Raw genomic sequence first — 23,582 nt, forward strand, 5'->3', positions numbered from 1 at the left:
GATAAACAGGGGGAAAAGCCCCTCTTCCCTGCAGTGAATAGTCCCTTTGTGGCGCACAGGGAGAGTGTTAGAGACTTGATTTCCCAGACTTCCCCAACCTCCCGCCCCCCACTTTGTGCTGGCGCGGTTTTGCAGCAGCAATTACTTTGCAAGTGGCCGTGCACCTCCCTCCTTTCATCTATGCCCACAAGTTGCACCTGCAGGTGCAAACCCACGATGCCAAGGAAGGACACGGCCACCTTCCAGCTCCATTAAAGATCCTGCCGCTTGGCTCTTTGCCTTTGCCTCCCCCCTCCCCGCTTCACCAAATCGCAAACCCGCCGTTTGTTCCAGCAGAAACAAAAGTTTAAATATGGAAAGAAGCATCCGGCGTAACCCTCCTGGACCTGCCGGCTCTCCTTGGCCTCCCTTATTAGCCCGTGTCAAGAGGGAGTAATTGGAGCGGTGTCGCGTGTGGCTCGGGGGCGACGAACGCGCAGCTGCGGCCGCTGGCTCGGCGCCAGCGATGCTATTCAGGACTGCGGCCCCTTGGGTTCCTCGGCTCCCCGCTCCCCTCCTCTTGCTAAACACAACCAGACCAAAACCCCGGCCCCTGGTTAACTTGCTTAAGCTCTCTAGGGAGCAGGTGGGCACTCCTTCAAGCGTCTCCCACCTCTGCTGCGCCGAGCTGTCCCTGCTCGGTGCCATCCCTCTGTCCTGCTCAGGTCTCACCCTCCTCCTTTGGGTGCAGAAAATGCAGCAGTGTGGAGCTGTAGCGGCAGAAGGGCTCAGGCTGCAGCAGAAACCCATGGAGTTAAAAGGCTCCTTGTCCCCATCACCAGCTTCTGACAGCATCAGAGAAAGCACATGGTCTGGGTGCCACCAGGGTCTTAATCCATAGGAGGGCGACCAAGCCGGTGAAGGGTCTAACCTCCGAGGAACGGCTGAGGGAGCTGGGGGTGTTTAGCCTGGAGAAGAGGAGGCTCAGAAGTGACCTTAGTGCAGTCTACAACTACCTGAAGGGAGGTTGTAGCGGGGTGGGAGTCAGAACCGAGAGTTTGCCACCCCTGGCCCTGGGTTAGCAGGAAAGGAACAGAAGCAACGCCCTGCCTGCTGCCAGCCCTCCACCCCCTCGTCATTCATAATTAATAGAGCATCTTGTCAGTGCTCATCTCGCCCTGCACGAAGGCGCAGCGGCCTGAACATCTCTCCCCCTTCCACCCTACATGCCAAAAGGCCATGGCAGGCAGTGAAAGGAAGCGTCTCTCAGCCCTCCATGAAGATCTAAACGAAGATCTTAATGAGGATCACTGTTAAGAGTGGAGGATTCCAACCTGGTGAGCAGGAGCGGGCAGGATCTGGCCCTGGCTTGTGAAGTATGAAGAAACGAGAGCGTTGATTATTCAGGACTTAATGGGAGGGAGGGGATCATGCAGTTTTAATGAATATTTAAAAGCGTGACATTGGTATCAAAAAGCAATAACACTTAATACCACCCCCAGAATCGCTAACGAAGTGCTTCAATAGCTTTTACTGTGCTCAACAAACTGTGATAGCATGAAGATGCACCGTAACTGCGGGTTGTAACGGGAGACCCGGACGGGCTCCATCTCTCTAGATCCACCAGACTAGGTTGCTCCCAGCCCCATCCAACCTGGCCTTGAACACTGCCAGGGAGGGGGCAGCCACAGCTTCTGTGGGCAACCTGGGCCAGGGTCTCACCACCCTCACCATTAATTCTCAAGCAGCCAGAGTGGCAGGGTGAGGGAGGGAGGCTGGGGTGAGGACAAGAAAGAATAATGTGGAAACAACAAAACCTCATAAATTAGGCTACTGGAACTTACAATACGGGTATGAACGAGAAGACAGGTCAATGGGGAAGTCAGTCAAGCACAGCATCAGATGACAGGAGATTTAAGACACAGAACTGCTGCCCACTGGGCTTCTCTCCGTTGGCTACAGAGGATGCCCTGATGCTTATGTAAGTAACTACAATAGTTAAGCTGCAGAGCTGGTGGGATTGCTAGGGCCAAAGATGGAACCCGTGACCACGTCCCCTGGGAAACAGGCAGAGGCTGTCATGGAGGCTGTCCATCAGCCAGCAGTGGGTATCATGAACTTCTTGTCCTGGCAAGGTGCAGGCTGGAGCTCTGCAGCAGTAGGACGTGTTCCCACGTCACCTACAGGCGTGCTCCTGGGAGGATGCTCTGGAGGGCTCAGGCACCCCAGCTCACTCCAGCATCGCAACGGATGAGATCTGAGTGCCCACCTGTCCCTGCGTGGTGGCTTTTCTTGAGAAGGAAAACATGGGCAGGAAGGGGACTGCTCCATGGGGAACATTGACCCATGCAGCATGTACTGAAGCTGGTTTCACAGCATGAATTTAGGGCTAAACTCGAGGACAAACCAAGTACCACAGAGCCAAGCCTAAAACACAGCAACCACGATACATCTGCTGATGAATTCAACCCCGCAGCCAAGGCTCGCAATGCCAGAGAGCAAGAACGACAGCAGAAACGTCAGGGAACGCAGCGGTGGCCGGATCTGCTGGACCAAGGAGCGCTGCCCGGTTCTGCCGGCAGAAAGCACGGCGAACAAGGCAGTCATTGTCAGCAGAGCCTTCAGAAACGTGTCCTTAAGATGGGCGCTCATTTATGAGATGGGCTCTCATTTTTCTGCGTAGCTTTCAGGAGGAAATGAAGCGTGGAGTGGAGAACACTGGTGACCATCTGGCCATTCACAGCCCATCAGTTTGTTATGACACCAAACACATAATAAAGCACAAAAGATTGCACAGGAGGTAGAGAGAAAGCGCTTTGATATATTTTTTTTCCCCTCCCTTGCCACCGAAGCCTGCTCTTCCCTTGCACCACACGCACGCACACCCTCCGCTTCAGCTGCCGACGCGTTCGGCCCTCGGCCCTTCCACAACTCCCCCCGTGAGACTTTTCATTGGCGGCACAAAGCGATATTCAAATGGCCGTGCCGGGATCTGAAGAGAAAATGGAAACTTTCTTGTGGGAGAACCTCACAAAAGAGATCAAAGGAGCCTAAATGGCCAGGGGAGGGCAGGGAGGGAGGGAGGGAGCGGGGGATTGACGCCTGCTCCTCGGAAGGGAGGAGGAATTCCCAGGAAGATAATCAGACGACGTGAGATGATCTGAAGGAGAGCCGGCAACACGAAAGGACATCAGCGAGGGAGCAAGAGCAGAGCCCCGCACCAGGACGCGGCTGCCGCGATGGGGACGAGGCCCACCGCTGGCAGCAGGAGGGTGGACGTGGTCTCGGCCCCAGCCTCCCGCTAACTCCTTGCCTTACAACAGGAAACATCGCCCTTTCTCCCCCAGTTTCCCACCTATAAAACGCGCCTCCTTCAAAAGACGAGGGCCGAGTTAATTTGTGCCTCCAGGCACTTCAAGGGCCCCTGCATAAAGGCAGCAAGTACCTGGCCTGGCGCGCTTTGAGGACGCCTTATTGTCCCAGTCCTGTGCTAACTTCCTCTCCAGCCAGGCTTTTGATAGTCTGCTCTTTGCTTTTATTCTCTTTACGGATGTAATTTGCATCGCTGACATCTCGACAAAGATAAAACCCCCAGTCTCCCACGTCAGTCATGATGGGTGTTTTCTTCCCAGACCAACCTGAACAGCAAACGTTTGTACCTCTCAGCTGGAAAATTCAGACAAAATGAGATTCAGAGGAAGGAAAAGCTGCTTCCAGAGGGAGGGTGGGCAAACCCGGGATGAGTCCGGCTGCCTGGCCAGGGTCTGCCATTAGGAACGACAGCCACCCCGAAAACAGGAAGCATTTTATGGATGGGCAACATGGGTTGGGGTCCTGGACACCACAGCTCATGTCTAAGGGCTACACCAAGGACACACTGGCCATGCTTCTCCATACCACTGCCAACTTCTCTCCTGATGCTGAACGCAGGAGCATCCCCCTTCCACAGCGAGGGGGCTCCCATGGCCCTGTGATTACCCTTGTAGGGATAAATTCTCATCTTGGTTCCCCAGGTGAAAATCCACAGTAAATCTACCCCAGATGAACTCCAGCGCTAGAGCAGCTGCTCAGGAGCTGATGTTCAAATCTCCAAAGAGACTGAAAACTGCCGATCCGTAGCAACAAGAAGTTGTGTCATCTTTCCCCCTCTCATCCAGTTGCTAACAGGAGCAGTCAGCAGTACTCAATAGCTGTATTTTTACAACTTCATAGGTTTCCCAGGTAATTTCTTCTGGTTCTGCCTGCCTGCCTCCTGTACATCAGCTTTGCCTTTGGGTTTAGCAGACCTCTGCCACATGCACCACGTGCAGAGCTGTCCTGCAGCAGCTCCGAAGGGTTTGTATCAGTATGGCAAGGTTGTTCTTAATGCCTGGGTTGGTGGTTCCTCATAAGGGGACTTACCGGGGTGCCCACCACCAGCCAGCTGGGAGGCCCCCTCATTGCATCACTCACCCAGAAATCCAACAGTAAATTAAACGGCGAGTTTTCAGCTCCTGTTGTGGCTGATCAGCACCTGGGACTCGGGAGGCACGAGCAGCCCTGTATAAGCACCCTTTCTACACCGCTCCTCTCTGCTCCCAAGGCCAAGGGGAAAAGGGCTGCGAGCACCCAGGGAGCACGGCTGCTGCACAAGCGGTGCGGTGCCGGATCACCGCCAGCGGCCCCCGGGACCTGTCAGGTGAGCATCAGGGCTGGAGCAGGGCACTTTCCCCATCACCAACATGAAAGGTTCAATTAGCTCACGCTGGCAGGAGGTGTATAATTATAGATTCAGGATATCATCAGTCAATAGTTAATGAGTGAACTGATGAGAGTGCAAGATGCTTTAAGTGGACTAGCCTGAAGAGGAGGTGAGTGCCTGTAATCAGGGGTGGATTACTGCCATTCAGAGCTGCAGCCAGCTGGGTTTGCCTTCTGGAATACTTGCCTGGTGCCCCTCACCATGGAGACTGGTCGTGCAGAGCATGTGGAGGGGATTTGTTTGGTTTCTTTAGTGCTGATATCTGCTCTGGGCTCGATCACCCTTTAAAAGTGGCATTTCAGGACGTCTGCTGCAGGGAAGGGGAGCAACCTGCATCTCCTGGGCATGGCCCCCAAAAGATGCAGTGTCGACTGCTAAAGAAAAGAGTCTTACTGACTTTTTGGAAATGGCTTTAGACTTCCTTGTGCCACTTTAGTTGGACAGAAATACTCTGTGAGTGATCTCTACTCCTGGATATCACTGCAGGAGTGATATCTATCATGCAGAGGGGTCCAATATGAGAACAGTGCCTGTGTTCCTATACCACTAAGGACCATGCAGGGGTGAGAGAGGAATTTGGCTGATTAATTCAGCCCAGGCTTTCTGCTGAGATGTACAAGTATGATAACAAGTAACAACCAGTGTCTGTTAAGTCACATAAATGCCTGTGATGGGGTGGGAAACCATTGCAACCCACGCAGCTGAGGCCTCAGTTGAATGATACCTGGTTGCTATTCACCTGCGTGGCACACAGAGACATAAACCTACGTGGAAAACCATGTGTCTAGAAAAGAAGTGCTTTGTCTGATACCATCAGAGTAGCAAAGTCAGCATCACCACTCCGCGAGCCCCGGGTTTGCTCACCTTGCACAACGAGCCTGCCCTGCGCGGTCCTTCGCACCCGAGTGCCGGGTTTGTTCGCGGCGCACACGTAGATGCCAGAATGCTGCACGGTGAGGTCCGAGATCATGAGATTTCCTGTCCCCAGCACCTGGATGCCCTCCACGCCAATCGGGCGGCCGTCTGAAAGAAGGGGAAAAGGATAAGAGTCACATGCTGGACCTTTGTGTGAGGTTCGCCAGGGCACAGCCCTCGGTGAGGTCCAATCGAAGTACTCGTGGAGTGGTGCCATGCTCTGGCACTGGGATTTCCCAAGTAAAGGCAATGGGGTTTAGCTGATGCTCTCAGCAGAATGGCCTTCTGGAGAAAACCAGGATCCTCAGTTAGATGTTTGCCCAAAACCACGCTTTGTGCTGCTGGGAAAACCAAGGTACCATCCCAGAAAACATGAAAGCTTTCAACTATGTGTTCAGATTAAGAGGAGGCACCCAGAACACTTTTCAACAGAATGGTTAAATCAAGTTAAATCATATGAGCAACCTGGTCTAGAGGAAGGTGTCCCTGCCTGTGGCAGGGGGGTTGGAACTAGATGATCTTTAAGGTCCTTCCAACCCAAACCATTCTGTGATTCTATGATATCAGCTTCTGCGAGCCATTGCCTGGGTTCTTACATTAGTGACCAAAGATCCAACCAGCTCAACAGCCTGCTTCCACCACAGAGGCTCTGGGAAGGAGAAGACCAGCCAACCTACAGCAGTACTTCCCCGATGCACTCTCCCAGCCAACTGCCATTTATGACCTGGGGATTTCCTGAGTCACAAGTTATACCTTTCTGCCTGATAAACCTTGCTGGATCTTTGTGTCTTTAGAAACTCTGTGAACACTGGATTTTCAATTCTTTAGTTCTCGAACACACAGAATAGCCCAGGGCCAACGAGCTAAACCGTGAGCTGGATGGTCAGATCCGCTCAGTGCCTTTGGCTTCGAAGGAGCCTTCACCCGGCGCGCTGGGGCTGAGGCAGGCTGGCAGGACAGCAGCGATGTTTCCAGAAAACCAGGTCTGCAAAATCAAAGCGCTTAACGTGACATAGGTCAGTATCAGGGAATTCACCTTTTCCCAACAAAGCCTGTTTTCACTGGAAAATTCCCAGCCAGCTCTAATTACAATGTGTTTCATTAGTATCAGGCTATTGCTTTTTATTGTTTCATTGGTTTGTGTTTTAAGACACTGTCTGACAAAGGCAGCTCTAAATCAGTCCTAGCACGCGTCAGGGTGTCTGAGCAGAGGGGCAAGGCAGGGAGTAGCTTTACTGGAGGAGCAGTTAAAGGGAGCACACTTCCATCAGATGGGAAATGGGAATCCAGTTCCTCTCTTGCCTTTGCTCATGAGGGAGTTTAAAGAACGTACAGAAAGGGGAGAAGCAAGAACCAGCCCTGGTGATCTCCCCACCTGACCATCTGACGAGCCCTCCGTAGATGTGTCTCATGCTATAATGTTGTGGCTACTAAAAGGAAAAATTAATCTGAAAACTGCCTCCTGCGAGTTCTGTTGGTCTGTGCCATAATCTTGCTAAGGAAATGGAAGATGCCAAATAAAACCAGAACGGCACTGGAGGAAAGCAATGGGTCATGGGGAAAGACCTGAGATGCTCTAGTTGGTTTCCGCTCCCGTGGGCCACCTCCTCAGAGATGCTACGTAACGGCTGTTCAACCCGCTTCAAAATTTATCACCATCCAGTGGGCAGAACAGTTTCCAGGGACGTTTAGTGCTGAAGGACCTCAGACTCGGGCTGGTTACCCATATTCATGGCACACGACCACTTCAGTGTGTTGTGTGGTGTTATCCAGCAATGGGAAACCTTCATGGAAAACACAGAGGGAAACACAAGCTGCCATGGGGCTGCTGCAGTCACCCCAAGACACCCCATTATCCCCAAGGATTTCCTTCATAGCTTCTGCTGTACACCAACATGGCCCCTGAACAAGACCTGCTTCATGCCTGACCTAGGGCAGGCTGCATGTTTCAACATAGACAGGCGTGCAGGGCTAGTTAGAAGTTATCCTGCAATCGTATGCTTTAGAGGTAATATCATGCTTTGGATAATAAAGAATATTACGAGGATTTGGGCCTTTCATAACCAACAGGTTCTGGAATCGATTGGGAAAACGTGAAGGCAAAGCAGCACTCAAGGAGAGGGACAAATTAACCATCAACCCAGAAATGCCACATTGCAACCTGCTGCCCAGCAAGAGCTTGGATCCCCACAGAAAGGCACGTGATGGGATGGAGAGCAAGGGTCTCTGGTAGCACTAGTGAGAGCACCACATGTTCATCAGCTCGAAAGCCTGGACCATACAAGTGGGGGATCCCATTTCAGATTAATGATTAGGAAACACCAGCAAAACATGGACTGAAAGCTACAAAGCACTTCACAAACGTATCTCCTGCCATGCTCCTCGTAGATTGTTTTTCAGGAAATTTTTAAACTTAAAGGTTTCCTTGCTTCGTTAGGCAGGCAATGCCAGACCACTTCGTTAGTTGCATTACAAAGAAAAATGCTCGGGTCTTTTAGAGAGAGAAAAACAATGTCATTAAATGATTAAATGATCACACAGCTGGCCAAGCCACTGCAGCAGCAAATGGCTCAGTCATAAAAAGGACAGTAAAACATGACCTGTCCCACATTTAATGAGCAATAAGAAGGAACCATTCCTTTCAAACATCATTCGAACTGAAGTGTAAAGAGGTCTGAATTAAATTCAAATTGAACTCGATTTCATCTTTTAAATTAGACCTTTTGGAAGTCCATATTTACAATAGGCATAAAAATCAAATCCCTCTCTCTCGGGAGGGATGGGACCAGTGAAAGATGCAAAGTGGCCATACCTGGATGCTTCATCACAACATCGCCTTAAGAAATACCACAGAAATGTGACTTGAATGTCAGTAGCTTTACTGTATTATTTATAACGTGCTACATAATTTAAGCATGCAAAGACCCAGCCTGCAGCAGGCACTCCACACAGTCCAGATACTGGCATCGATACGTCCTCAGTTATCTCTCTAGCTCCAGCTATTAATTAGAGGTGTGGTGGTCTGAAGAAACATCTCCTGTCAACCAAGCATCTTTCACTTCCCTGAAGATCAAAGCTCTCCAAGCTCAGAAACCTCAGGGGATCTGCCACTCGATCCAGAGAGTGTGGCCACCTCTAACAGCCAGTAAAGATCACTGTGCCAGACCATCCCATACGCCTCTTGCTCAATTCCTCCCTTCCTGAGCGCTGAAAAGGGCTTCTAGAGAAATATCTCTGCTTTCCCAGCCTGCTCCATCCTCCTCATCACTCTGCTGGGCCTCACTCAACCTGAGCCATCCTGTAATCAGTTAGAAGGTCTTCAGCTAATATCAAGTCCAACTTAGTAACACAACACATAAATAATACAGACTATTTGCACAAGAAATTCCTTGCATCCTGAAAGCTCGGCACTTTGCAGAAGTGCTGTGCCGAGGGACTGACGCCTCACACTTGCTTTGCAAAGGTTGCTGTCGATTTTAACCCTGTTTCTCTTACGCGGAGACCTGAAGAGTGGCTGGGATCAAGGGATCCAAACCCTGAAAACCCACCTTCCCATCATCACTTGCCATCACCAAGTCATCTCTCCACAGAGGAGATCTGAAAGACTGCAAAAGCTAACACTGTTGGTCAGTTCCCAAAGCTCTCAGGACCCACGCAGGCTTGAAACTGCTGCTCACTTAACGTGACCTCCTACTTCTTACGGAGTCAAAAGCAGAAAATTTGAGGGCTGAAAACAAACCGGTCTGGGTGCAAATGTCTGACAGATTCTGTCGATCCACGACTGATGAGGGCAGAAGGAGGAGGTTCAGCTGGTTGTGAAGAGCAGCCAGGCAACTGATCAATAAAGGAGACCATTCTCCAAATGGGAGACGCTCCCAAATGATGCCCCAGCTATGGACAAGTAGAAGCTTCCAGGTTCCCCACCGGGGTGAAGTCTGGATGAAAGATGCCTGCGGTTTGGAAGCCACATTATTTATTTTTCCAAGGTGTATGTGATGCTTTCTGCAGCCCATTCTCCGCCTGCTCACCGAGTGATTGGCACACCGGCACCAATTACGGAGACCCGTTCCAACGTGCCAGGCGGGATGAATATGCAACAACACGAACGCCTTTCTTTTGTAAGTAGCAAGTAGAAAGAAAGTAACAACTTTCTAATGTTGATCATTTAGGTCTTTTGTGAATTCTTTGTATCATGCCATAGTAGCCTTCCACTTTTTAGACACATGGGTCTCCTGCTCCGGCGGACACTGGGCACTGTGGATTAGCATATTTAGAGTACATTGCAACAGTTGACTATTCAGTATGTGAAGTGGTGAAATTTACTCTATTATTTCTAAACACTTACGGGAACGGTGCTCCTGTCAACCAGTCAGCCATCTATGGCAAGCTTCTGTGTCCAATAAGTTACCAATTAATTGGCTCCTACAATTGTTGTATAGTTTACTTCTTGAATGGCTCCCTCTTTAGTAATTTCCTTCCCATTGTGCGACCCTTTCTGACAACTTCTGTATAACACTATCAGATAATCACTGTCCTTTCTTTCTCACCTCACTTTTCTATATCTCTCTAAATAGTTGATTATTCTGCCCTTGGTACCTTTTATGGAGGCCAGCTCAGTGGCCTGTCACTTAAACGGTAAGGATACATTAAAATCGTCATTCATTCAAAAGGCTCTGCAGTAAGTGCCCAGGATATTCATTTGTGCACGCATACAGGTCCAAGCCTGAAGTGCGTAGCTCTGAAAGGAAAAGCCCCATCTCCCCCTGAACAAACCCTTAATGATTTTACATTTCTCCCAGAGCCTGCTCTCTAATGAATGTTGACATTTCATGCACGGCGAGACACGGGAATTCTGTTTGTGGTCAGGGGCTACAACATATTCCCAAGGAAATTAAATTCAAAATTGATTGCGTGACACTCAAAAACCGGCCCAGAATTTGAATGATTTCCTTCAAGCAAAATATAGCTGCCTTTCCCACTGCAAACCAGCCAGGTTTTAGCAAAGCCAAAGCAAAAAGTGCAAACGTTGTTTACGGCTTCCTTTCCCCTGCACCAGAAAACTCTAAAAGCAAAATGATTCTTTTGCTCCTTTCTGATAGAAGAAATGCCACAACATCAAAGCTGTGAGCAAAGGGATTCAGAGACACTCCAAACCAGCAGCATGCCCTGTGCAAAGACCCGACGTAATGGCAACAACACGACGACTCTTTATTGCGACCAAGCAAGAAAGATGTTCACATATAATCGACTTTTTTTTGTTTGTTTGTTTAAATTAAGTCAGGCCTATTGCTAAATCAGCTGCATCTCTCCAAGACTTTGTGGCCATGGATTTTTTTATTTCTGGAAGTGGATTAAAAGTGGGGTTTTTTTCCTAAGTTGAGTAAATTAACTAGTTATTTAAGCTAAACCAGCTTTGTAGGAGGAACTTCAAGAAGGAGACCCTCACACGGGAGGAAGTCACGTGTACAGAAAACAGATGCTCAGAGGACCTCCTCGTCCAGCATAAACCCCTCTCCCTCCTCCTGATCACAGCGACATGAAAGCACTTCTGAAATGGCTACAAAAAGATGACAAACCCACCAACTCAGAGAGCCTGTACGCCACATCGCTGTCGAGGTCGGTGTAATACGAAACAAGATCTTCACAGAATCACACAGAATCACAGAATCAATCAGGTTGGAAGAGCCCTCTGGGATCATTGAGTCCAACCATTGCCCTGACACCACCCTGTCAACTAGACCACGGCACTAAGGGCCATGTCCAGTCTTTTCTTAAACACCTCTAGAGATGGTGACTCCACCACCTCCTTGGGCAGCCCCTTCCAATGGCTAATGACCCTTGCTGAGAAGAAATTCTCCCTAATGTCCAACCTGAACCTCCCCGGGCGAAGCTTGAGGCTGTGTCCTCTTGTCCTAGCGCTAGTTGCCTGGGAGAAGAGGCCGACTCCCACTTCACTACAACCTCCCTTCAGGTAGTTGTAGACTGCACTAAGGTCACCTCTGAGCCTCCTCTTCTCCAGGCTAAACACCCCCAGCTCCCTCAGCCGTTCCTCATAGGTCAGACCCTCCAGACCCTTCACCAGCTTGGTCACCCTCCTCTTGTGATGCTTTGGACAGGAAACATTCCTGCTGAAGGGGAGGGAAAATAACGGGATCTCTTTCCCATTCAGTAGTTCCAATTCTGCTGCTGTGCTGCAAAGCAGCGTGGAGAGGGTATTTGTTTTTGGTGGAAGGCAATGCTGAGCTCAGGCCATCCAGACACACATCGCACGAAGCTATTACGTCTTCATTATTGCACTGCTCTACAGAGACAAGTGTTTTGAAGAAGGTAATAAGCACTTATAATTAAGGCAATTATGAAGTAGTTTATTATATTTGAGCGCTAATGTAGAGCCGCCTTGTGTCCAACAGAACCAAAACGGCGATACAGCGTATCTGGGGAATTTTTAAAAGAGCATCAATCTGATGGTTATGGCTCCGGAGGAAAAAAAACCCAGTTAGTGGCAGACACCAGCTGATTTTACAAGCCACCAGAGGATTCAAGCAGGAGGGCAAACATGGCAAAACTGTGCGATTGATGCTGGATAAGTGTCCTCGTGCCCTGGCAGACGGCTCTGGAGTGGGAAGTCACCCTTCCCATGAGCTGGACCCTGACCCTCGGAGAGCCACGGGGATGAAGCCACACATCCAGCACAGCAGCGTGGGACAGGATAATCCCTGTTTGTGTTTCACAGCCACCTTGGGGGACTCAGTAAGATTAGCATCCCAAAATTACGTGACCTCGCAGACCACAAGGGCTTGGGAAATACTAACTGAACCCAACCCCACAGCGTGCACAGGCGGAGTTACAAACTCCAGAAGATAAAACAAAAGCCCTCAGCTCTTTGCTCAGCACAGATTTCTGTAGGGCAATGGAAGTGTTGCTCTGAGCAAAATAGTTTCCGAGCTACTACCACAAAGTTAGAGCCTGAAATAACCCTTGCTTTCAGACTGGGAGGAACACGGCGCTTTGCTCTTCCTCGCTTGTGTGATGCCATCAGACACTGGCTCTGGTTTCCACGCTGATTAAAAAATACATCACGGACCCCAGCAGCAAGCATTTGTTTTTCCAAGCATCAGACATGCTACTTGAAACACTCTCTTCCTCTCAATATTTATTTAAAACTCCCTGAACAGGCAGCAAGTTTCTTTCAAGTCTGTTTTCTGTGAAAGATGTGTTTGTGTATGATTTTGCTTCTCTGCGCCAACAGTGGTGATGTTTTCAATGCAGATGAAGAAGATGCTGTCACTCGAGGAAAGATAAAATTATCACTTTTCATGAAACAGCTACAGGTTTAACCAACCCACTTCTCTAACAGGTAAAAACAGCATCTTGGCAGAGAGTAAAAATAAAGTGTAGAGATGAAGATAAAAAGCACCTCAAGCCTACAATTAACTTCCATGGGAAGGGAAAGGCTGAACCACTTGTTGCATAAAATAGTCACACACAGAATCACAGAATCAATAGGTTGGAAGAGCCCGCTGGGGTCATCGAGTCCAACCATTGCCCTGACACCACCATGGCAACTAGACCATGGCACTAAGGGCCATGTCCAGTCTTTTCTTAAACACCTCCAGAGACGGTGACTCCACCACCTCCCTGGGCAGCCCCTTCCAATGGCTAATGACTCTTGCTGAGAAGAAATGCTTCCTAATGTCCAACCTGAACCTCCCCTGACGAAGCTTGAGGCTGTGTCCTCTTGTCCTATTGCTGGTTGCCTGGGAGAAGAGGCCGACTCCCACTCCGCTACAACCTCCCTTTAGGTAGTTGTAGACTGCACTAAGGTCACCTCTGAGCCTCCTCCAGGCTAAACACCCCCAGCTCCCTCAGCCGTTCCTCAGAGGTCAGACCCTCCAGACCCTTCACCAGCTTGGTTGCCCTCCTCTGGACTCGCCCCAACACCTCAACATCTTTCTTGAAGTGCGGGGCCCAGAACTGGACACAGTATTCAAGTAGTCAGTGGCACCTACCTATTTCCCACACGATGGCAATGGAGAGGAGGAGGAGGAAATCCCAGTCACCCCCCGGGCTTACCTAGGCGGCTCCAGGAGACGATGGGCCGGGGATTGCCCGTGGCGATGCACTCCAGGACAGCGGTCTGGTGCACTGTCAGCGTGAGGTTCTCCGGACCAACGAGAATCATGGGGTCCTTGTAAACGGTGGAGTGGGAGCCTGCAAGGACAGCATCATCGTTAAAAGGCATCTGATTGTCTCTCGTTTAATGGAAACGCATCCTCTTAGTACAAATGATGTGGCTGGTATAATCCTTAATAAATTTGAGATGTACATGAAACAAGAGGAGCACAATGTTTGCGTGACAGTCACGTTGTCTGAACGTGTTTTTAAGGGTGCATTGATATTCCTGAGGAAAACCCCTCAGCCAACCCACCCAGCCACAAGCAGCCCCTGTTAACACCCAGGCACGGGCAGCACAAAGAAGGGACCGTGCTGTGACCTGCAGTGAGCAGATGTGCAGGAAAAATATGGTATATAGGGAGGACACAAGCTGCAGGACAGCTCATGCAGACCGGAATGCAAATAAATGAAGCAGTTGCTTTGTCTTTCAGCATCTCAAACCATGAAGTAATCCATGCAGTCCCCAGCACTTAAATCCGCCTCTCTGCGAGCATCCTCTCTTGCTGCTGGTGTCATTTGCTCCAAAAGCCCTGTCCTGGGACACAGAGAGCAATGGAGGTGCCAGTCCCTGACTCCTACTGAGAATCTTTTTGAGAGGAAGTTCAAGGAAGCTCCTCTGGTGACTGCAGCCCACGAGGTGGCCATTTCCCTGCCTTTTACAGCACCCCTGTCCTGGACCGCTCTGGTGTAACTGGGTGCAGAGAGGAAGCATCACGTTGCTCTGATTGATACAATCATCATACAACCATTGCTCACGATGCAATTACTAACGGTTTATTTGCACTGCAGTAGCACCAAGTGGCAGCAACCAAGAACGAAACCCATCGCACAAGATGATGCACAGACCCAAAGCCCTGGCACAAGGACTCTGGAAACCAGACAGGCACAGGACAAGCAAAAGAAGCCACGATTCATCAGACCAGAGCAGACCACAGGATGAAAACATCATCCTGAGTCAGGTGCACCACAGCTGAACCCGCACCTCCTGAGTCCCCACAAAGTGCCTTATCCTGGGGCCAAAGGTCCCTTCAGCCTTCAGCCCCATTTCTTGGGAGCAGGAGAGGAGGAAAAAAAAGGACATATTCTCAGTTCTCCATCAGTAAACAGGAATGCTGACAATCTCTGCATTAGCCTTCCCCCCTTTCCAACAAGAGCTGGGTTACACTCCAGAAACGCTGAGGTTAAGCAGTGTTTAAGGAATTTCAACAATCTGACAGCTGCTGCTGGCAAAAACGCTCTGTACACCTGCGGAGAGAAATCCTGGGACTGGGCATCTCCCCCCCGAGCAGGAGAGGGGCACAGGGAGGGCTGGGGAGCTGCGCTCTGCCACGGGCTGGCTTTGCTCGGGGGACCATCCCGCGCCGAGTCCTGTACATGGACGTACCGACGTCCAAGAAGCTTATTAAAGAAAAGCGATCCACCAAAAAACTATCTGCAAGGGCTTTTCTCCAAGATAAAATCTCTTTTCTCCCTGCGCTTTTCAGCGTTACCCTTTCCCAGCAGCTCAGGGGCTGAAGTCGGGGCGTTGGGAGGGGGATTTTGCAGCGGTCCGAGGGCGAGCACGGATCAGAGCGGCTCGTTTGTTAATCGTTCCTACAGGGGCTAAACGGGGAGCGATAAAGCGACTCCGAGGTTGTGTCTAAATGGGCAAAATCCAAGAGAAATCACCGTGTCAGCGTGACTTAAGAGCTGGGTTTCTCACTAAATGCATTTCACTGCGAGCCATAAAATGCAGATTTTTTTGATGAGAACCAGAATGCACAATAAATTCATATGACCGGCTGGTTAACCCCAAGAGATCTGAAAAACAATACCCTCCCCCTCAGTACCTCGGAGTGCCTTTCAAACTCACGGAGATTTATTGTTCTAAATCACAATACTAAATGTTCACGCTTAGAATAATACGATATTATCATCGTATTACAGAGTGATTTCAATATTTCAAAACACAGAGAAATGAATTGTCCAAGGTCACCCAAGAATAGCAGTAAACGGGAGCTGAAACCAAAGGAAAATTTATAAAACACTCTATTTTGATAATAAAAACTAAAAAAAAAAAAATCACACACTTTGGTTTATACTTCGAGTCCTAAACAGGCATCCGGGTTTTCAGGTGTGGGCCCAGCTCTGGGAGCAGCATTTCCACCACAGCTCACCTTTGCTTGCAAAGGCCACGTGAAGGTCCCAGCACTTTGCTGCCGAGCCCAACGCCCATGGCAATGCCATCTCCAGGGCCAGAAGGGACGGTGACCCAGCAGGGACATGGCAGTCAGACACCAGCACCGTGCAAAGGGGTTGACCGTGCCCAACCATCGGGGAGGAGGCTTCCTTCTCCAACCAGAAAAGCTCTTTGATGCAGGGTCAGGAAGGGAGGAGTGACAAAGCAGGGGACTGGTGGCAGGCGTGCGCTGCTGGAGCACAACAGGGTTCAGGGCAACGCTGTGGGGATTTATTTTGAAAGGGAAAAAGGCTCTAATGATGCACGTGGTCCCCAGGGACTCTGCCAGCAGCGATCGTGGTGAGGATGGGGAGGTCCCCGGCACTGCCAGGAGTTACAGGCTCTCTAGCAGGGACAGGAGAGTCGCCAGCACAGGCTGTTAGATCTTGATCAAAAGGACAGCAGAGAGCGAGCCGCAGCTCACACTGAAAAGGTGTCAGTGCAGAGAGGCAGGCAGCCCCTCGGGAGCATCTCCGCTAAGCAGGCACTTGAAAACAATCAATCAGTAGCTGGAAGACGTATCCGTGCTGCTCGCTGCTGGCAGCCACGTCACCGCTGCGGGGGAGAGGGAGGAAAGTGCTGCGAGCAGGCTCCTTCATCCCCCCTCCTCTTCCTCTCCAGCCAGGCTGTGGCAGTGCCCCGCAGGGCCTGGGCTCCCAGAGCCCATCTCCATCCTCTCCCTCCTCCCTCTCCAGCCAGGGCTCGGTTTGGCACTCTTGACTTCTCTGAAGGTAACCCACAAATGCTCTGAAGTCCAGAAGAAGCACGCTGTCCTGTTTTCATACAAGGAAGATGAGCATATCAAAGGCATTTCTAAGAAGAGGGCACAAACGCATCACTCCTGGCTGCTTGATCGGGCTGGGTTGTATGATTTGACTTAATACTTCCCACTTTCTTCAAACTAGGAGCAGCTACTGGGAGACTTCTGAAGCTAGAAGTGTTTTAAATTAAAAAGACTGACAAATGAAGAAAGCCTCACTAGAAGGTCACAGTCTAACATCAATTTTAGAAACTGGCTGAGGAGTTATTGCTCAAAGGGGCTCCAAGAGATCAGCTTGGTCCAGCATGGACAGCTAATGGAGGATGGGCAACGGGCAGGTCAGCGGAGGGCAGCACAGCTATGGAAAGGTGGCAGCAGCATATTTGCACCCTAGTCCTTCCTTCCCTGTGCCCAAGGTCATCACTTCCACATGCCATTTTGTGTGCTCTCACCAACAGACTGAACTTGTGCACATGCAAAGCGTGGATGTGGGTTGCTTCGGTTTGCCCTTATAGCTCCATCACATCCTACCTCCGGCAGCATGAAACCAAACAGCAAGTATGTGATTTTGGCCCTTTTTTTTTTGGAGAGGAGACCATAAAGCACCGTCATTTCTTCAGCTGGACCTTTCAGAGGTGAAAACCTGTTTCAGCCACTGACTTCAAATGTGGATGGAGAATCAAGTCAAAATTCAGCCTGGGGCACTCAGTGCTTCTCCTTCTTGTCTTCCAAAGAAAGGTTAGCCCACTCCGGTTGCAAAGCAATGCTAACAGCCTACAGAACATAATTCCCCCATTAGATAAATAATTGATCACCCTGTGTGCTGCAATTACTTCCAGAGTGGGCAGGTCTCATAAGGAAATGATGAATCTTCCACATTTCCAAAAGAATTTATTTAATGTAAAGCTGCTGTAACTCATTTTCTCACTGTCCTCCCTCTACCCAGAAACTGGCGCTAATCTACAGGCAAAGAGACAGATTTATCTGCTATCAAACAGACTGATCTGGCAGGAACTAATAACAATCCAGAACAAGGAAGGCGTTAGGGCTGGACAGAGGGATGCTTCTCAGTGCTGTTAGCCTGAAGCTCTCTTTAGCTGTCCTGGTCCAGACCAGGACAGCATTTACTGGTACTAACCTGACACGGTGAGTCTGGCCTCCCGGCTGAACTTCACATTAGCAATATTGGTAGCAACACAGTGAAAAATCCCACTGTCTTCTGCCCTCAGTCCCGTAATCTGGAGGACGCCCTTGGGAAGCAGCGTGTACCTGCGGGGAGAGAAAAGCAGAAACAAAAACTCGCAAGGCAGGACAGGACGTGCAGGCAGGCTCCGTACCCACGGAGGTGGGGCGGGCTGGCACCCCGCATCCCGGGGCAGAGGTGCCAATGCCACCCGAGTGATGCAGCCCCTGGCAGGCTCAGCCCACGCTTATCACTGCATCAGTTCTTTATTTTTTTGGATATTTGAGCCTCTGGTCTTCTTTTACAGGGGGTACATTCCCTTTTTTACCTTCTGATGCACCCTTGAGAAGGGATGGCTTTTGCTGGAAGGCTACGAAGTAGATGCTTCCTGTTTAACCTGTGGAAAAGCTCTGGCAGCACATTTCACAGAATCACAGAATCAATCAGGTTGGAAGAGACCTCTGGGATCATCGAGTCCAACCATTGCCCTGACACCAACATGGCAACTAGACCAGGGCACTAAGGGCCATGTCCAGCCTTTTCTTAAACTCCTCCAGAGATGGTGACTCCACCACCTCCCTGGGCAGCCCCTTCCAATGGCTAATGACCCTTGCTGAGAAGAAATGCTTCCTAATGTCCAACCTGAACCTCCCCTGGCCAAGCTTGAGGCTGTGTCCTCTTGTCCTAGTGCTAGTTGCCTGGGAGAAGAGGCCGACTCCCACTGTGCTACAACCTCCCTTCAGGTAGTTGTAGACTGCACTAAGGTCACCTCTGAGCCTCCTCTTCTCCAGGCTAAACACCCCCAGCTCCCTCAGCCGTTCCTCATAGGTCAGACCCTCCAGAACCTTCACCAGCTTGGTCACCCTCCTCTGGACTCACTCCAACACCTCAACATCTTTCTTGAAGTGTGTTGTTTGCGTGTGAACACAGCTGATGTGGGAGTTACCGTTCACCAGCTGCAGCACAATGACCATGGACAAGCATCAGGGGACGTGTGTGCTCCACATTCCCGCATCCAGGTCCAGGACTCAAATCCACATGACCTTAAAACCTCAAATGCGTGGAAAGGCATCTTTAAAATACCTAGCAAGTAGGCATACATAAATAAATATTTTATATATTTAAAACATAGGTACATTTAAATCATGCATGCATACACACATACGTATACATACATTACCGGTTGCTTGGCAACCGTGTGTTTAAATTGGCTGGCAGTAAGTCATTACACTGTGATGAGTTAATAATCCATTTCCGTCTGGAAGATGAAGAATATCCTCTTCCACATCAGCATATGGTTAAGTGCCTATAACCTGCTCCCTGCGCTGGGCTCCACACGCGCGGCTCGGCGTCGGTGGCAGCGTGACAGCAATCAGTTTTACACGTCCCGAAGTTGATTGCAATCTCTCCAGGCCTTTAAAATGCCCGTTGTTTTGGATGAATTATACCACAAGAAGCCTTCATTTTTGTTAACAATCTGCCCACAGCATTAGAAGATTCAATTCCAAAGCTATTATTCTGCCTTCAAAGCCTCCGAGTGCAAGGCTCGGCATACAAATTTATACACACTTGATACGCAGAAATGCACCGAGCGTGATTAATGCAGAAATCCAATTCAGTGAGAGAAGCAACCCTCGTCACCCAGGCCCGTTGGTGTCAGAGATTAATCTACTGAACTGACAATAAAAACCTTCCCCAGTAACTTTACTCCTACAAAAAGCCAAATCTGTTCAAAATCAGGGGACTGAACACAGGGAAACTGCTCCTAAGCCCACATCCTCCACGGCTTGGGCAGCTCCCTGCCCCGGAGGAGAAGCAGTGGGGATGAGCACAGCTTGGGGGCTCTCTGGGTTGGAGAAAGGTCTTGGCTCCTCAGCCTTGGGGCTCCTCAGCCTTGGGGCTCCTCAGCCTTGCAGAAATAAGTCCTGGTCACACTCAAATCCCTGCCACATCTCTGGTCATCTCCACACCTGTGACCCCAGGATCAAATGCAAAGGGGCAATAATGCATGAAGGACTTCAAGGGAACTTCACCTGTCCTGCAACATCTCATCAGGATGTACACAAGGTGTCAAGCCCAGTTCTGTACCCCTTACTTCTGCTGATAGCACCTAGGACCACTTGCCCTGCTCTGCCACATCCCCAGTTTAGCACTTGTGTGAGTAAGGAGCCTTCAGAGGAGATCCAGTTTAACAAATCAACCCTGTGCTGGGCTAAAAAAAGCTCAGATGAAAAACACAAGGAAAAACAAAACCTGACAGTTGCAGTTTTTCACGGCAGGGTTGGGCCTCTTGGGTCCTTCTAATGTAAGTTCACCGCAACGCTGAAAAGGTCAGGCATTGTTCCAGCCCTCGTGTTTTCTCCTGCCTCCAAAGCACCCAACCACGTTCTGCTGCAAAAACTGACATTTTTAAGAATAGGGGCTTTCAGGAAAATATTTATAGCTTCCTGGTTTTGCCTATTCCCAAGGCATGGAAATCAACTCACGACGGAGGTGTGCTGCGACCGATTGTCTCTCGCCACCGGCCGTGCAGCTCCCGAGCCACAGCTGGGACCACCGGAGGCTGCCGGCACGGAGCACACGTTTCCTGCCACCTGTCCTCCGCCGGGCCCCACCGTTGCTCAGAGGATCAAACTGTGATGAGGGACGTTTCCGACGCGATGGGAGCAGCCTGCCCAACACAGGAAGCAAGGACGTGCCGTCCCAGGTTTAGGCTGGGGAAGGGGGGCAGCTGGGGCTTCCCTTCAGGAGGGCTGCATGGGAAACGAGAGCCCAAGGTGCTTCAAGATGCTCTCTGCAGAGCTTCCCTGCCGCCACACACCAGGAGGGCCACCTGGGAAGGAAAGTCTAGTAGCCATGGCATAATTCAGCGCTTTGCAGGGATTGAGGACCCACATGGAAGACCCTAAGTCATGGGTCTGGCTCGGGAAGAGTTGCACAAAATGGAGCCACAGAGGGATGATGGATGCCAAAGCTACTCCAGCTCTGCTAGGGTTGCTGAGTGGGCTCTTCATGCTGGAAAGTAAACCTAGAGAAGGGCTGATCAGGGAAGGTCAGTGCAAGCCCTTGCCTCCTCCAAAATCAGCTAACAAGGTTTATCTAGTTCTCTTGAGAGATGCAGTATTTCTGAACAGTGTTTGGCCAGAAGGAGCCCAGACCACTCACAACATTAACTGAAAGAGCTTTCCATGGCAGAAACGCTGGCCAAGACCTTCAGCCCCAATTAGTTGTGTCCTAGCACAACTGTGAGGGCAAGAGCAAGCCTGGCCACTTTTTTCCACATGGAGAAATGACAGCAGTACGTGGTTTGGACATGTCCTACCTTTCGTTGTCTGTGTTGACCGGCATGCGGTTCTTTTGCCAGAGGATGACCGGCTCAGGCAAGCCATGGATCTGGCACTGGAATCTGGCTACACCACCTTCCTCCACCACTGCATTCTGAGGGTGGATGTGGAAGTCAGACATCGCTAGAAGACACAAAGAGAGGCAAAAATATTCACATGTGAAAAAGAGATCCACTGCTAACAACTTCACATGACCTAGAAACACCCCGATAACCCAGAGGCAGCAAATGGGATAGTAATGCAAGAACAGAAGGCTGGTTTGCAGCCTAACCTCCTGCATGGAGAAACAAGACTAGTGGCAAGGTCTTGCTCTACGCCTGCCTCTGCACATTGAACTGATTGACTCAACCAGGGCAGAAGACAGTGCTCCATGACCCCCATGCTCCACAGCAAGGTCTACGGGGGCAGCGAGATGCACAGACTGCACTGGCATTTATCGGAGGTCATTCTCAACAGCTTCAGCAGGCTTTGGATCCAAGTTCACATCAGAAAAGAGCTGTCTATCCTTTCTGTTGCTGCCAACGTCTTATCTGCTGTAAATATCCTTCTGGCGTGCATGACTTGTGTCCTAAACTCATTTTGTTTAAATACCTTGACCAAAAGAGCTCCCAGATACCCCAGTAAAACTTAGAGCCCTTGGTTTCCACCTCTGTTTGGCACGTGCTCCAGCTCATGGCATACTCTGCCTTCCAGCACCGCAGAAGGAAGGGCCACATCCCCGCGCTGTGGAGCAACAGGCTTCAGCCGACAGAACGAGCAGCTGCCAAGGGCTCAGCAGCTCAGCTCACCCAGGCTTTTGGGGCTGGGACCACCCGACAGTGAATGGCCAACCCCAGCGTGCCCACACAGGATGAACACAGACCAGCCCCTTCGAGCACAGCCACAGCTGCAACCGTTGTGTGATAAGACTCTGGCATGCTGTTAGAGCTACATAAATAATACAGTAATTATTACTATTAATTAATTGGAAAGTGCTGCCTGTTGACTCTGCAATAAACATATTTGAAGCTAATAAACATCCCAGTGGTTATTTAGCTCATGATTCATTTATAGTGCCACATCCATGGGAAGATCTCCCACATTATCACACAAGCTAAACTCCAGGAGAGCGCCCCGCTCTGCCACCCCAGCCCCAGAACACCCCTCTCGCCAGCGAGAAACCCTCGTCCCCTTCTACACGCGTCGAGCGTAATGAATGTACCTCTGCGAAGGAACAAGCTGCGTATGTGTCAGGGCAGCTTAATCATTCATCTGCAAACTCCAGTTGGGCTCAGGCAGATGGGAGATGGCCATTAGCGATCATACATTAAATATGTGTTGCATTAACCCGCAACCACCGCGCTCAGCCCGCTGACTGCAGATTTGTTAAGCTGATGGAGTGACACAGAGCAAAGCCCCGGGCCCCGCACCGCCGTAGGGTTGGGAAGGTTTTTTTGCAGCCGTGAGGGTGGGATGGGCAGCCAGCCCCCACGTCGGGATGCGGCAATGGGAGCAGGACCGGGAGGTGGCTGCGTGATGCTCCAGCCTGATGGGAACACACCAGCACAAGGCAAAAAATCGTGCAAAAATATATTTCCCTTTCCCAAGATGAAAGCTGATGCAAACACCCTCTTTGGTAAGAGATGGAGTGCAATGGTGGAACGGTGATTTACCCAACTCATACACATTTAGCCTTTGACCTACGAGGAACGGCTGAGGGAGCTGGGGGTGTTTAGCCTGGAGAAGAGGAGGCTCAGAGGTGACCTTAGTGCAGTCTACAACTACCTGAAGGGAGGTTGTAGTGGAGTGGGACTCGGCCTCTTCTCCCAGGCAACTAGCGCTAGGACAAGAGGACACAGCCTCAAGCTTTGCCAGGGGAGGTTCAGGTTGGACATCAGGAAGAATTTCTTCTCAGCAAGGGTCATTAGACATCGGAAGGGGCTGCCCAGGGAGGTGGTGGAGTCACCATCTCTGGAGGGGTTTAAGAAAAGACTGGACATGGCACTTAGTGCCATGGTCTAGTTGACATGGTGGTGTCAGGGCAATGGTTGGACTTGATCCCAGAGGTCTCTTCCAACCTAATTGATTCTGTGATTGAAATGAGACTGCTCGTAGCCCAGAGCACTCAGCCATGTGGGAAGGAGCCCAAAGGCTGCTGGGGGGTCTCCCACACCAGGCAATTCCCCCTTCCAAGGTGGCAGGGGCTGCTTCAGAAACTGGAGGATCCCAAGGAGCCCGTGGCAGGAGTGCTCGAGGGAGCCTGCAGAATAGTCCGGGCCAGGGCGAGC

The 23,582-nt window shown here is 50.4% G+C and overlaps 1 protein-coding gene across 1 annotated transcript in view; it reads right to left on the reverse strand.

The window, feature by feature from the left end:
- The window catches only part of IGDCC3 (immunoglobulin superfamily DCC subclass member 3), a 110,156-nt gene that overhangs the window by 25,335 nt on the left and 61,239 nt on the right, over positions 1–23,582 (reverse strand). Inside the window, exons 3-6 of the mRNA XM_068409829.1 lie at positions 21,294–21,438; positions 17,927–18,057; positions 13,709–13,846; positions 5,585–5,743 (exon numbers count right to left, since the gene is read on the reverse strand). Of these exons, the coding sequence (XP_068265930.1) occupies positions 5,585–5,743; positions 13,709–13,846; positions 17,927–18,057; positions 21,294–21,438 (573 nt within the window). The remainder of the gene's footprint in view (positions 1–5,584; positions 5,744–13,708; positions 13,847–17,926; positions 18,058–21,293; positions 21,439–23,582) is intronic.

The sequence above is a fragment of the Nyctibius grandis genome, chromosome 11 (genome assembly GCF_013368605.1).
Source record: "Nyctibius grandis isolate bNycGra1 chromosome 11, bNycGra1.pri, whole genome shotgun sequence".
NCBI classification, from domain to species: domain Eukaryota; kingdom Metazoa; phylum Chordata; class Aves; order Nyctibiiformes; family Nyctibiidae; genus Nyctibius; species Nyctibius grandis.